This window comes from Lepus europaeus, chromosome 14 (genome assembly GCF_033115175.1).
Source record: "Lepus europaeus isolate LE1 chromosome 14, mLepTim1.pri, whole genome shotgun sequence".
NCBI lineage: Eukaryota > Metazoa > Chordata > Mammalia > Lagomorpha > Leporidae > Lepus > Lepus europaeus.
Window position 1 is genome coordinate 21,438,187 of NC_084840.1, and position 15,415 is coordinate 21,453,601.

General features: G+C 45.2%; 1 protein-coding gene across 3 annotated transcripts in view; it reads right to left on the reverse strand.

The window, feature by feature from the left end:
- The window catches only part of EIF2D (eukaryotic translation initiation factor 2D), a 33,383-nt gene continuing 17,968 nt past the window's right edge, over positions 1-15,415 (reverse strand). For all 3 annotated transcript variants that reach the window (XM_062210245.1, XM_062210244.1, XM_062210246.1), the window contains 2 exons: positions 1,953-2,127; positions 1-191 (listed from right to left, as the gene is read on the reverse strand). In XM_062210245.1, coding sequence (XP_062066229.1) covers positions 121-191; positions 1,953-2,127 — 246 coding nt within the window. In that variant the 3' untranslated portion in view covers positions 1-120. The remainder of the gene's footprint in view (positions 192-1,952; positions 2,128-15,415) is intronic.

The following is a 15,415-nucleotide window of genomic DNA, read 5'->3' on the forward strand; positions in this document are numbered from 1 at the left end:
AATAAAAATTTATTTTGGTAAAGAATATTATATTTTTGATTTGCAAAAGTTGAAAACACTCATATAAATGACCATCCCCGAGTTGGACTTCACTGGATCCATGCATGGAACAAGAGTCATTCACTTCTTCTTGCCGGCTTTGGGGGCCTTTTCCAGGCCCTGGATGTATTTTCGAGGGAGGTGATACTCTTCTGCAATCCAAAAGGCAGAAACCCCTCAGTGCAGCACAAGCTTGTCTCCAACGGCCCCGCCCCCACTCCTGTCTCAGTGTCACTCCTGGCCTTCACCCCGTGGCTCCCATGGACACAGCTACCCTCTGCCCCTCAGCCCCGCAGGGTGGCCATTCCTCCTACCAGGTCTCTGTTGGAACAGGGCCATCATGTGACCTGCTCTACGACACCCAGTTCAGACCCAGGCTTAGGGAAGGCTCTGGGATGGACCATCCATCCCTGCGGCTCCAGGCTGAAGTGTCCACATCAGCAGTTTGTGCGCTGATGGCAGCTCCCACGTGCAGCCCCGGTGTGTATGACTTCCTGAGTGTGTGTGTGGTGTGGACACAGGTGCTCAGCTGCTTTCCTCATTTCTTCTCAGCACCTCATAGGGGGGTTCTTTGCACGAAGAGTCTCAGCTCTAGAAGCTAACCTAGCTTCTAGATGAACTAGTTAACCTAGTTAGGCCATGAAATATATTTGCTTATCGAGCATTTACTAAACGCCAGGCCAAGGGGCTCATGGGGTTCAGACATCAGCTAAGCTGCAGAGAGCAGCCAGAAATAAACACAATTGGGAGGAGCAACATTAGCAATTCCAAAAATACTGAGGGAAATGAGACACACTCTGGGAGAGGCTTCCTGCGGCCCCCGAGCTGGGCCCCCGAGTCTCTGGGGCTGAGCAGACTGAGGCAGTGTGTGCTGGGGAGCAGCAGGGACCGGCACAGCTGAGGCAGGCATGGGGGGCCTCGTTTACTGAGCTCAGGAGCTTATTCTGAAAGCGCTCAAGATGCATAAAGGCTTCCTAGGGGCAGTGGTGAGACCACACCGGTTTAAGCAGCCGGCTCCAGCAGAGGTGGGGTGGACAGTTCAGACAGGACCAGCTGAGCTGGCAGAGAAACAGGTCCTGGAGTCTGAGAAGGTCGGAGCCCAGCACTCGAGTTGGGGACCTCAGTACCTGAACCCCCAGACCCGTTCCCTCATCTGCACAACACCTAACAGTTCTGCACAGCAGCGGCATTGGCGATGTCCGCCAGGAGCCAGCCAGGTACCGAGCACCATCTGAGTGCTCCATAAGCTCTTATAAAAGGGAAGAGGAGGACAGAAACTACTCTCACAGTATGGTGGGAAGAGCACTGAATTTAAGGGGCTAAAGGATCTGTTTCAAACACTGGCTCCACCTCTTGCTAGCTGCTAACAACTAAATGGATCTGTGTGTGTGTGCATGTGTGAGTGTGAGTGTATGTGCGAGTGTATGTGAGTGTGAGTGTGTATGAGTGTGTACGAGTGCTCATGTGTATGCGTGTGTGTCGAGGGGGAGGTGTATACACAGATGCTCCCTGACACACAAGGTTAGGTCCTGACAAACCCATCAGCAGTTGAAAGTATTTTAAGTTGCGAATGCACTGAAACAGCCCGATCCTCCACAGCGCACTGAGCAACACAGCACAGTTGAGTGGCAGCTGTTCCTCTTGTGACTGCGGGGTTGCCACTGCCCAACATCACCAAGACTGCACCATTTATGGCCAGTCCAGGAAAATATCAAAAATCAAAATGTGGAGCACACTTGCTAATGCCTATCACTTTTCATGCACTATAAGGTCAAAATCTCCTGAATTAAACCATGCTAAGTCAGGGAACATCTGCATGTGTACGTGGGTATCAGGACTAGACCAAGCCGAGGCAGCAGGAAGGTGCCTGCCCAGTTAGCCCACTGCCTCTGCTCTTCAGAAGGGATGCTCACCAAGCAGCAGCCGGCCCAGGTGGTGGACCTGGTTCCCCTGGATCTGCACCTGTAGGCTGTCCTTGGCCCCAGGGGCGGGAGTGATGGTGGTGCTTGCCTGGCAGCGCTGCTGGAGGGTGGCAGCTACGGAGCCCGGGTCCAGACCATAGGCCTCCAAGTTCCGGACCACAGTCACCTGAGGGAACAGTAGGGACAGAAGACTGATGGCAGGTGTGACCCACACATCCTCCCATCCGTAAGGCCTCCTGGAGCCTCAGCAGCCTCCTTATCCCATTTTCTGATGGGCCATCATCCCCACAACTATGGTATCTTTTCATCCAAATAACTTATTTTTGTGCATTTAAACTAATTACTCTGGTGCTAGCGCTGTGGCATAGAAGGTTAGGCCTCTGCCTGTGGTGCCGGCATCCCACATGGGCACCAGCTTGAGTCTCAGCTGAGCTGCTCCACTTCCAATCCAGCTCCTTGCTGATGCGACTGGGAAAAGCAGAAGATGACCCAAGTGCTTGGGCCCCTGCACCCACGTGGGAGACCCAGAAGAAGCTCCTGGCTTTGGCCTGGCCCAGCCTTGGCAATTGTGGCCATTTGGGGAGTGAACCAAGAGGTGGAAGATCAACTGATCTGTCTCTACCTTTCAAATAAATAAACAAATCTTTTTCAATAGACAGACTACTCCAATAGGCGTATTGTACATTCACTAGGAGAGAGTCTCACTGTCCTATGTACAGTGAACACATTTATTAAGCTGTATTATGAAAGTACTCATCAGTTTCAACAACCTTGACTCGCCTGTATCCTCATCCATTCCTCATTCCTATATTCTTTTAAAGCAAATCCTCCCAGACATTAGATCCGTTAGATGAGCTCATCTATAAATATTTCAGTATGTATCTCCAGGGGCCGGCATGTGACACGGTGGGTACAGCCATCACCTGCAACGCCCATATGGATACCAGTTTCTGTCCCAGCTGCTCCGTTTCCAATTCAGCTCCCTGCTAACGGCCAGGGAAAAGCAGTGGAAGATCGGCCAGGAACTAGGCCCTGCTACCTAAGTGAGAGACCCAGATAAAGTTCCTGGCTTCAGCCTGACCAAGGACTGGCCATTGCAGAGTGAACCAGTGGATGGAAGACCTTCTCTCTATAACTCTGACGTTCAAAAATGAATAGTAAATCTTTTTTTTTTTTTTTTTTTTGGACAGGCAGAGTGGACAGTGAGAGAAACAGAAAGGTCTTCCTTTGCCGTTGGTTCACCCTCCAATGGCCAGCGTGGCTGGCGCGCTGCAGCCGGCACACTGTGCTGATCCGATGGCAGGAGCCAGGTGCTTCTCCCGGTCTCCCATGGGGTGCAGGGCCCAAGCACTTGGGCCATCCTCCACTGCACTCCCTGGCCACAGCAGAGAGCTGGCCTGGAAGAGGGGCAACCGGGACAGAATCCGGTGCCCCGACCGGGACTAGAACCTGGGATGCCGGCGCCGCAAGGCGGAGGATTAGCCTATTGAGCCATGGCGCCAGCAAATAGTAAATCTTAAGGAAACAAAATCAGAGAATGTATCCCTGAAAGATAAAGGTACTTTTTTCTATAACAAAGCTGTCATCACATCTAAAAATAAATTAACAATTCCTTAATATCAAGTATCCAATAGTGACATATGTGAAGTCTATTTTTCCACAAATAGAAGGTCTATTCAGTGAAATAATTACAGAAAACTTCCCTAATTCAGAGACATCCAGCTGCTTCATTTCCAATCCAGCTCTCTGCTATGGCCTGGGAAAGCAGGAGAAGATGGCCCAAGTCCTTGGGCTCCTGCACCTACATGGGAGACCTGGAAGAAGCTCCTGGCTCCTGGCTTCAGATGGGCCCAGATCCAGCCGTTGCAGCCATCTGGAGAGTAAACCAGTGGATGGAAGACCTTTCCCTCCCTGCCTCTCAAATAAATGCCTTTCAAATAAATGACTCTTAAAAATAAAAACAATCTTTAAAAAAAAGTAAAATAAAACAAATTTTAATGGATCCAAAGAGAGACATAGACTGCAAAACAATAGTAATGGGAGACTTTAAAACCCCACTTGCATCAGCAGACAGAACAATTAGACAGAAAAGCAACAAAGAAACAACAGAGCTAATCTCTGGACCAAAGGGACCTAACTGATATCTACAGAACCTTTCATTCCACAGTTGCAGGATACACATTCTTTTTCTCAGTGCATGGAACTTTCCCTAGGACAGATCACCTGTGAGGCCATAAAGCAAGTCTCACCAAATCAAAAACAAAAAATTCAAAATCATGCCATGCATCTTTTTTGACAGTGGTATGTATGAAGTTGGAAATGAACAACTCAAGAATCTTGAGAGCATACGGAGACTGAATAACATGCTCGTGAATGAGCAGCAGATCACAGAAGAAATCAAAAGATTTCTGGAAACGAATAAAGACAACAACACATCAAAACTCGGGGGATATAGCAAAAGCAGGGTTCAGAGGCAATACAGCAATTGGTATCTACATCAAGAAATCGAAAGGGCACCAAGTAAATTAGCTATCTCAACGACACAGAAAAACTTAAACAAAAATTAGGAGGAAAGAATTAAAATTAGAGAAGAAATAAAACTGAAGCCACAAAAACAATACTAAAAGATCACCGAAATAAAGAGCTGGTTTTTTGAAAAAAATAAGCAAACTGATATACCACTGGCCCAACTAACCAAAACAAACAGAAAATGAGAAGACCCAAATCAATAGAATCAGATGAAAAAGGAAATGTAACAACAGATACCAAAGACAGTGGAATGGGGAGGAGTCTACTGCTCTGATATAGGGAAGAGAGTTTAAGGAAAAAAAAAAAAAGAAGTGGAGTGTGTGCAATTTCAGAGAAGAGCTAGGGAGAAGACGGCAAAGGAAACTCCACAGAAACAAGAGGGACACTGTGGACCAATGTGGGCGGTGTGGACGTGCAACACTAAGAACTCCAGCAGCCGAAAGAGCCTCAGCACCTGCTCTGGAGTGAGGCGAGACCAGGCTGCAGAAGCCTGAGCCACTGGTGATAAAGCTGCGGGAAGAGCCTAGCGTGAGCCGGGCTTGGAGCCCTGTAGGAGGGAGTACCTGCCAGCCTAGAAGGAAAAAAGAGGGGGCATGTTTCTCTCTCCCCGACCACCCGGCACCAGCATCCTGTTACTAGCCGAGAGAGGGAGGGCACCATTTTAGACATACATAACTGCACCAGCTTGTGTCTGCGTGCTCAGCAACCAGCCGAGAGGAGACGCCTCAGTTTGGTTGGGGGAACCGATGGGGCTGGGAGCTCATGGCTGTGGGAGGCTTGTGTGCCGGGACTGTGGGAACACTGGCTGCATGGGAGGGTGCAGGGTGCGGCTGAGACTTTGAGCGGTCACTGTGGCCGGCTCCACACGCTCAGAGCTCCCCAATTCCCTGGTGAGGGCCATTGCTGCAGAATCCATTTCACACTGAGGACTGCACAGATCCTCTGTGTGGTTCTTATGCAGTGGGAATGAAAATCGTACCCACTGAGGCTAGTGTCCAGGCATTGGTTTCCTCTGAGGAGAGATGGTGAGCATGAGAACACACCAACAAAGCAGAACAAACCTCCTCTCTGGGGGCCGGCGCCATGGCTCACTTGGTTAATCCTCTGCCTGTGGCGCTGGCATCCCATATGGACACCGGGTTCTAGTCCTGGTTGCTCCTCTTCCAGGCCAGCTCTCTGCTGTGGCCCGGGAAGGCAGTGGAGGATGGCCCAAGTGCTTGGGCCCTGCACCCGCATGGGAGGCCAGGAAGAAGCACCTGGCTCCTGGCTTTGGATCAGTGTAGCTCCGGCCGTGGCAGCCATTTAGGGAGTGAACCGACGGAAAGGAAGACCTTTCTATCTAACTCTGTCAAATAAATAAATTAATTAATTAAATTTTAAAAATTAAAAAAAACCCTCCTCTATGATTAAAAAAAAAAAAAAAAAAAAAGATTTACCACCCCTAACCTGGGTGTCACCTTAGATACTCCCCTCCCCCTAGAGCACTACAGAGCTCCCTGACCACATCCAGCACACACCTCTGGGTATTCACTGAAAGAGTGGACACTCCTCTAAGCCACAGAGGCATAGTTCAAAAGATAAAAGCCATCACAGGGAAATCAAAAAACAAGTATCACCACAAATGCCTAAAAATAAATGCAGCAATTCAAGAAACAATAAGGGCCGGCGCCATGGCTCTACAGGCTAATCCTCCACCTTGCAGCACCGGCACACCGGGTTCTAGTCCCGGTTGGGGCACCGGATTCTATCCCGGTTGCCCCTCTTCCAGGCCAGCTCTCTGCTGTGGCCAGGGAGTGCAGTGGAAGATGGCCCAAGTCCTTGGGCCCTGCATCCACATGGGAGACCAGGAGAGGCACCTGGCTCCTGCCTTCGGATCAGCACGGTGTGCGGGCTGCAGCGGCCACTGGAGGGTGAACCAACGGCAAAAATGAAGACCTTTCTCTCTGTCTCTCTCACTATCCACTCTGCCTGTCAAAAATAAAATTAAAAAAAAAAAAAAAAGAAAAAGAAACAATAAGGACAGGGGCCAGCACTGTGGCACAGCGGGTTAACGCCCTGGCCTGCAGTGCCAGCATCTCATATGGATGCCAGTTTGAGACTCGGCTGCTCCACTTCTGATCCAGCTTTCTGCTATGGCCTGGGAAAGAGTAGAATATGGCCCAAGTCCTTGGGCCCTTGCACCCATGTGGGAGACCTGGAAGAAGCTCCCGGCTTCTGATTGGGGCAGTTCTGTCTGTTGTGGCCAATTGGAGAGTGAACCATCGGATGGAAGACTTCTCTCTCCCTGCTGATCCTCTCTCTGTGTAACTCTTTCAAATAAGTAAGTAAATCTTAAAAAAAAAAAAAAGAAAGAAAAGAATAAGGGCAATGATGCCCCCAAAAGAACACAGCGCTTCAATACTAGAATGTGGAAGGTACAGGAAGCACACAGAACTCCTAGTAGACATGACCAGAAAAGATCTTCATCACAACACATTGTAGTCAAACTTTCAACAGTAATACATAAAGAAAAGATTCTAAAAAGTATGTAAGAGAAATGCCAATTACTCTGAGGATCTCCAATTAGACTCACAGCTGATTTCTCATTAGAAACCCTACAGGCTAGGAGAGAATGGCAAGACATAGCCCAAGTCTTTTTTTTTTCCAAAGATTTTATTTATTTGAACATCAGAGTTACACAGAGAGAGAAGGAGAGGCAGAGGCAGAGAGAGAGAGAGAGAGAGAGAGAGAGAGAGAGAGAGAGAGGTCTTCTATCTGCTGGTTCACTCTCTAATTAGCCACAATGGCTAAAGCTGCTCCAATCCAAAGCCAGGAGCCAGGAGTTTCCTCCAGGTCTCCCAAGCAGGTGCAGCAGCCCAAGGACTTGCACCATCTTCTACTCTTTCCCAGGCCATAAAAGAGAGCTGGATCAGAAATGGAGCAGCTGGGACTTGAGCCATTGCTCATATGGGATGCCAGCACTGAAGGCAGTGGCTCTACACCACAGCACCGGCCCCAGTCCAAGTCTTAAGAGGAAAAAAATCTGTCAACCCAGAATACTGTACCCTGCAAAGCTCTCACTTATGAATGAAGGTTAAATAAAGACCTTCCATAACAAACAAAAATTGAAAGAATTTGTCACCACTCATCCAGCCTTACAAAAGATGCTTAAGGATGTGCTACACACAGAAACGTGGTCATCACTAATAGGAAAGAAGCTAAGACAGAAAATCTCCCAGTAAAAGTACAAAGCAAATCCAAAGTAAACAACAGGAATATTTACGGAAAAATGGCAGGGCAAGTTGTTACTTATCAATAGCCACCTTGAATGTAAATGGCCTCAACTCTGCAGTTACAAGATAGACTGGCCAAATGGAATAAAAAACAAGACCCATTTATTTGCTGCTTACAAGAAACACATCTCACCAACAAAGATACATGCAGAATGAAAGTGAAAAGATGGAAAAATATATTTCATGCTAACAGAAAGCAGAAACAAGCAGGTATATCCTCCTAATCAGACAGAATAGACTTTAACACAAAAACTGTTAAACAAAGGGCACTATGCAATGATTAAGGGGTCAATTTAACAGGAAGAAGTGACTACCGTAAATAGTCATAAAATAAAGGGCACTTGGCTATGTAAAAGAAATGGTAATGGATCTAAAGTGAGATCTAGACTCCAATACAATACTAGTGGGGGACTTCAAAACCCCACTGGACAGATCAGCCAGACCAAGAAAAATAAAAAACAAAACAAAACAATCAGCAAGGAAACAACAGTTAATCAGCACTATAGACCAAATGGATCTAACGGATATCTACAGAACTTTTCATCCTACAGATTCGGAATACATATTCTTCTCACCAGTGCATGAATGTTCTTTAGGATAGACCACATGCTAGGCCACAAAGCAAGTCTCAGCAAATTCGCAAATACTGAAATCATAACATACACCTTTTTTGACTACAACGGAATGAAACCAGAAATCCACAACTTAATCTCTAGAATATACGTAAACACATGGAAACTGAACAACACGCTCCTGAATGAACAGCGGGTCATTCAAGAAATCAAAAGAGAAATCAAATTTCTAGAAATGAATGAAGATGACAATACAACATATCAAAACATATGGGATACAGCAAAAGCAATGTTAAGAGTAAAGTTTAGGGGCTGACACTGTAGTGAAGCAGGTAAGGCCACTGCCTGCAGTGCCAGCATCCCATATGGGTGCCGGTTTGAGACCCAACTACTCCACTTGTGATCCAGCTCTCCACTGGGAAAGTAGTGGAAGATGGCCCAAGTCCTTTGGCCCCTGCACCCACTTGGGCGACCTGGAAGAAGCTCCTGGCTTCAGACTGGGAAAGCTCGGCTTTTGTGACACCTGGGGAGTGAACCAGCACATGGAAGACCTCTCTCTCTCCGCCTCTCTAACTCTGCCTTTGAAATAAATGAAATAAATCTTAAAAAAAAAAAAAAAGAAAGAAAGAAAATCATGTGATTATCTTAATAGATGCAGAGAAAGCATTTGATAAAACACAACACCCTTTCATGATGAAAATTTGAAGCAAATTAGGTATAGAAGAAATATTCCTCAACATAATTAATACAATTTATAACAAACCAATGGCAGCATCCTATTGAATGAGGAAAAGTTGGAAGTATTCTCACTGAGATCCGGAACCAGACAAGGATGCCCACTCTCACCATTACTATTCAATATAGTTCTGGAAGGTTTAGCCAGAACCATGAGGCAAGCAAAAGAAATCAAAGGGATACAAATTGGGAAGGAGGAAGTCAAATTACCCCTATTTGCAGATGACAAGATTCTACAAATAGGGGAAACAAAAGACTCCAAGAGACAATTGGAACTCATTGAAGAGTTTGGTAAAGTGGCAGGAGATAAAATTAACACACAAAAAGCAACAGCCTTTTTATATACAGATAATGCCATTGCTGAGAATGAACTTTTAAGATCAACCCCATTCACAACAGCTACCAAAAAAAATCAAGTACATTTAACCAAGGATGTCAGATCTCGACGATGAGAATTACAGAACATTAAAGAAATACAAAAAAAAAAAAAAAAGGAAAAATCTTCCATGTTTATGAACTGGAATCATCATCAAAATGTCCATACTACCAAAAGCAATTTACATATTCAATGTGATACCAATCAAAATACCAAGACATTCTTCTCAGATATAGAAAAAGTGATGCTGAAATTCATATGGAAACATAGGAGACCCCGAATAGCTAAAGCAATCTTACACAACAAAAACAAAGCTGAAGACATCACAATACCAGATGTCAAGACATACTACAGGGCAGTTATAATCAAAACAGCCTGGAACTGATACAAAAACAGACAATGGAACAGAATAGAAACGCCAGAAATTAATCCACACATCTACCACCAATTTAACTTTGACAAAAGAGCTAAAAATCAATCCCTGGAGCAAGGTCAGTCTCTTCAACAAATGGTGCTGGGAAACTGGATCTCACATACAGAAGTATGAAGATCCCTACCTTACACCTTACACAAAAATCCACTCAAGATAGATCTACAACCCAGTACCATCAAATTACTAGTGAACATTGGGGAAACCCTGTAGGACACTGACATAGGCAAAGGCTTCTTGGAAAAGATCCCAGAGGCACAGGTGACCAAACCCAAAATTGTCAAATGGGATTACATCAAATTGAGAAGCTTTTGCACTGCAAAACACTCAGCAACATGAAGGGGTGACCAACACAATGAGAGAAAATATTTACAAACTACTCTACTGATAAAGGATTAATAACCAGAATCTAGAAAGAGCTCAACAACCAACAAAACAACCAACCCAGTTAAGAAATGGACGGGGGTCGGTGCTGTGGCGTAGTGGATAAAGCCATTGCCTGAAGTGCTGGCATCCCATATGGGTACCAGTTCCAGTCCTGGGTGCTCCACTTCCAATCCAGCTCTTTGCTATGGCCTGGAAAGCAGAAGATCATGGCCCAATGCCTTGGGCCCCTGCACCCACATGGTAGACCCGGAAGAAGCTCCTGGCTCCTGGCTTCAAATCAGCACAGCTCTGGCCATTGCGGCCAACTGGAGAGTGAACCAGTGGAGGGAAGACCTCTTTCTCTGCCTCTCTTCTCTCTGTTCAACTCTTTCAAATAATATAAGTCTTTATAAATAAATTAAAAAAAGAAATGGACAAAGGACTTACACAGGCATTTTTCAAGAGAAGAAATCCAAATGTCCAACAGACACATGAAAAAAAAAATGCTCAGGATCATTAGCCATCAGGGAAATACAACTCAAAACCACAATGAGGTTGCACCTCACTCCCATTAAAATGGTTTTTATACAGAAATCAACAAACAACAAATGCTGGTGAGGATGTGGGGGAAAAAGGTACCCTAATCCACTGTTGGTGGGAATGTAGACTGGTAAAGCCACTGTATAAGACAGTATAGGGATCTCCAAAATCTGCATATGGATCTCCCATATGACCCAGCCATCCCACTCCTGGGAATTTACTCAAGGGAAATTAAATCAGCATATGGAAGAGTTATCTGTACCCCCATGTTTATTGCAGCTCAATTCACTATAGCTAAGATATGGAATAAACCCAAATGCCCATCAACTGAAGACTGGAGAAAGTTATGAGACTGTACACCATGTAATACTACATAGCAGTTTTTAAAAATCCTGTCATTTGCAACAAAGTGCATGAAACTGGAAAACACCACCCTTAGTGAGATAAGCCAGTCCCAAAAGGACAAATACCATGTTCTCCCTAATCTGTGATAACTAATAGAGCACCTAAAAGGTAACTTATAGAAGTGAAACTACCATTTCGAGATGCAATGACTTTGAACAGCCTTTGTCTCGACTGTTGATGAATAGTGTTTTTTTTTAATGCAATCTGTTGAACTCTATTTAGAGTTAATCGTATGTGTATAAAGTTAATTGGAAATAGGTCTTAATGAAAAATAATAGGAATAGGAATTGGAGGAGGAAGAGAGGTTTGAGTGTGGGTGCGGTGGGAAGAATCATTATATTCCTAAAGCTGTATCTATAAAATTCATGAAGTTTGCATTCCTTAAATAAAAGGCTTCTGGGGGTTGGGGAGAACAGATACCACAAAACAAAAAGAATCATCGGGAATTACTACAAAGAGCTATGTGCCAACTGGGAAACCTAGAAGAAATGGGTGGATTCCTGAACACAAACAAGCTACCAAAACGGAGTCACGATGACAGAAAACCTAAACAAACCAATACCCAAGACAGAGGTTGAATCAGTTAAATAAAGACACCCCCCCCCCAAAGAAAATCCCAGGACCAGATGATTTCACTGAATTATTCCAGACATTTAAAAAATTCCAATTCTTCTCAAGCTATTCAAAAAACCATCAAAAGAGAGGTAACCCTCCCAAACTCTTTCTATGAAGCCAGCATCACCTTAGTTCCTAAACGAGAAAAAGAAACAGAAAGACAACTACAGATTTATATCCCTGGTGAACATAGATGAGGGCCGGCGCCGTGGTGCAGTAAGTTAATCTTCCGCCTGCAGTGCCAGCATCCCATATGGGTGCTGGTTCTAATCCCGGCTGCTACACTTCTGATCCAGCTCCCTGCTATGGCCTGGGAAAGCAGTTGAAGATGGCCCAAGTCCTTCAGCCCCTGTACTCACATGGAAGACTGGGAAGAAGTGCTCAGCTCCTGGCTTCAGACTGGTACAGCTCTAGCTGTTGCAGCCATTTGCGGCGGTGAATCAATGGAAGGAAGACCTTTCTCTCTGTCTCTCTCTCACTAACTCTAGCTCTCAAATAAAATAAATTTTAAAGAAAGGACACGATGAAAAAAATCCTCAACAAAATACTAGCTAATTGAGTTCAACATCAGAAAGATCACTCACCTGGATCAAATGGCATTTATCCCTGGTATGCAGGGATGGTTCAATATTCGCATATCAATAAATGTGATACGTCACATTAACGAACTGAATAAAAACCATATGATTATTTCAATAGATGCAGAGAAAGCATTTGATAAAATACAACATCTTCCATGATGAAAACCTTAAGTAAACTGGATATAGAACGTATATTCAAGACAATTTATGACAAGCCCACAACCAGACAAGGATACCCACTCTCAATACTGCTATTCAATACAGTTCTGGAATTTTTAGCCAGAGCCATGAGGCAAGAAAAAGAAATCAAACAGATAAAAATTGGAAAAGAGGAAGTTAAACTATCCCGATTTGCAGATGACATGATTCTATATAGAAAGGAAACAAAAGACTCTGCCAAGAGACAATTGGAATTCATTTAAGAGTTTGGTAAAGTAGCAGGATATAAAATTAACACACAAAAATCAATAGCCTTTGTATACAGACAATGCTATAGCTTAGAAAGAACTTCTAAGATCAATCTTATTCACAATAGCTAAATACCTTGGAATTACTTTAACCAAGGAAAACAAAGCTCTCTACAATGAGAATTACAAAACATTCAAGAAAGAATTAGAAGACAAACAAAAAAGGAGAAATCTTCCATGTTCATGGATTGGAAGAATATCATCAAAATGTCCATACTAGTGAAAGTAATTTATAGATTCAATGCAATCCCAAAACACCAATGACATTCTGCTCAGATCTAGAAAAAAAAAAAAATGCTAGAATTCTTATGAAACACAAGAGACCCCAAATAGCTAAAGTAATTCTATCCAACAAAAACAATCCTGGAGGCATAACAACACCAGATTTCAAGACACGCTACAGGGCAGTTATGATCAAAACAGCCTGGTACTGGAAAAAAGACATATGGGCCACTGGAATAGAACAGAAACTCCAGAAATCACACCACACATCTACAATCAACTTATCTTTGACAAAAGAGCTAAAATCAATCCCTGGAGCAAGGACAATCTCTTCAACAAATGGTGCTGGGGGCCAGCACTGTGGCACAGTGAGTTAAAGCCCCGGTCTGCAGCACCAGCATCCCATATGGTCATGAGTTCATGTCCCCACTGCTCCACTTCCAATCCATTTTTTTTTTTTAAGATTTATTTATTGGAGGCCGGCGCCGCGGCTCAATAAGCTAATCCTCCGCCTTGCGGCGCCGGCACACCAGGTTCTAGTCCCGGTCGGGGCGCCGGATTCTGTCCCGGTTGCCCCTCTTCCAGGCCAGCTCTCTGCTGTGGCCAGGGAGTGCAGTGGAGGATGGCCCAAGTACTTGGGCCCTGCACCCGCATGGGAGACCAGGAGAAGCACCTGACTCCTGCCTTTGGATCAGCGCGTTGCACCGGCCACAGCACACTGGCCGTGGCAGCCATTGTGGGGTGAACCAACGGCAAAAGGAAGACCTTTCTCTCTGTCTCTGTCTCTCTCTCACTGTCCACTCTGCCTGTCAAAAAAAAAAAAAAAAAAGAGTTATTTATTAGGGCTGGTGCCATGGTGCACTAGGTTAATCCACCGCCTGTGGCGCCAGCATCCCATATGGGCACTGGGTTCTAGTCCCAGTTGCTCCTCTTCCAGTCTAGCTCTCTGCTGTGGCCTGGGAGGGCAGTGGAGGATGGCCCAAGTGCTTGGGCCCTGCACCCACATGGGAGACCAGGAGGAAGCACCTGGCTCCTGCCTTCGGATCAGCACAGCACACCAGCCGCAGCGGCCATTTGGGGGGGCGAACCAACGGAAGAAAGACCTTTCTCTCTGTCTAACTCTGCCTGTCAAAAAAAAAAAAAAAAGAAAGAAAAAAAAAGTATCTAAATCTATGACCTGATACTATCAAATTACTAAAGAACATTGGGGAAACTCTGCAAAACATTGGCATAGGCAAAGACTTCTTGGAAAAAAAGACTCCAGAGGCACAGACAATCAAAGCCAAAATTGGCAAATGGGATTACATCAAGCTGAGAACCTGCACTGCAAAACACTCGAAGGGAAGAGGCAACTGACAGAATGGGAGAAAATATTTGCAAACTATGAAACTGATAAAGGATTAAGAACCAGAATCTATAAAGAGCTCAAGAAACTCAACAAAACAAACAACCCAGTTTAGAAATGGACAAAGGACTTGAATGGGCACTTTTCAAAAGAGGAAATCCAAATGGCCAACAGACACATGAAAAAATGCTCGGGATCACTAGCTATCAGAGAAATGCAAATCAAAACCACAAAGAGGTTTCACCTCACTCCAGTTAGGATGGCTTTTATACAAAAATCAACAAACAGGGCCGGTGCCGTGGCACAACAGGCTAATCCTCTGCCTTGCAGCGCTGGCACACCGGGTTCTAGTCCCATTCGGGGCGCTGGATTCTGTCCCGGTTGCCCCTCTTCCAGGCCAGCTCTCTGCTATGGCCCAGGAGTGCAGTGGAGGATGGCCCAAGTCCTTGGGCCCTGCACCCCATGGAAGACCAGGAGAAGCACCTGGCTCCTGCCTTCAGATCAGCGTGGTGCGCCGGCCACAGCGCGCTGGCCATGGCAGCCATTGGAGGGTGAACCAACGGCAAAGGAAGACCTTTCTCTCTCTCTCTCTCTCTCTCTCACTGTCCACTCTGCCTGTCAATACTAAAAAAAAAAAAAAATCAACAAACAACAAATGGTGGTGAGGATGTGAGGAAAAGGTACCCTAATCCACTGTTGGTGGGAATGTAAATTGGTGCAGCCACTGTGGAATACAGTATGGAGATACCACAGAAAGCTGAATACAGACCTACCATATATGACCCAGCAATCCCCTCTTGGGAATTTACCCAAACAAAAGGAAATCAGCAAATGAAAGTTGGCTGTACCCCAATGTTCACCGCAGCTCAATTCATAATAGCTAAGATATGGAATCAACCCAAATGTCCACAAACTGATGACTGGATAAAGCAATTATGGTAGATACACACTATAGACTACTACTCAGTGGAAAAAAAAAAAATTAAATCGGGTCTTTTG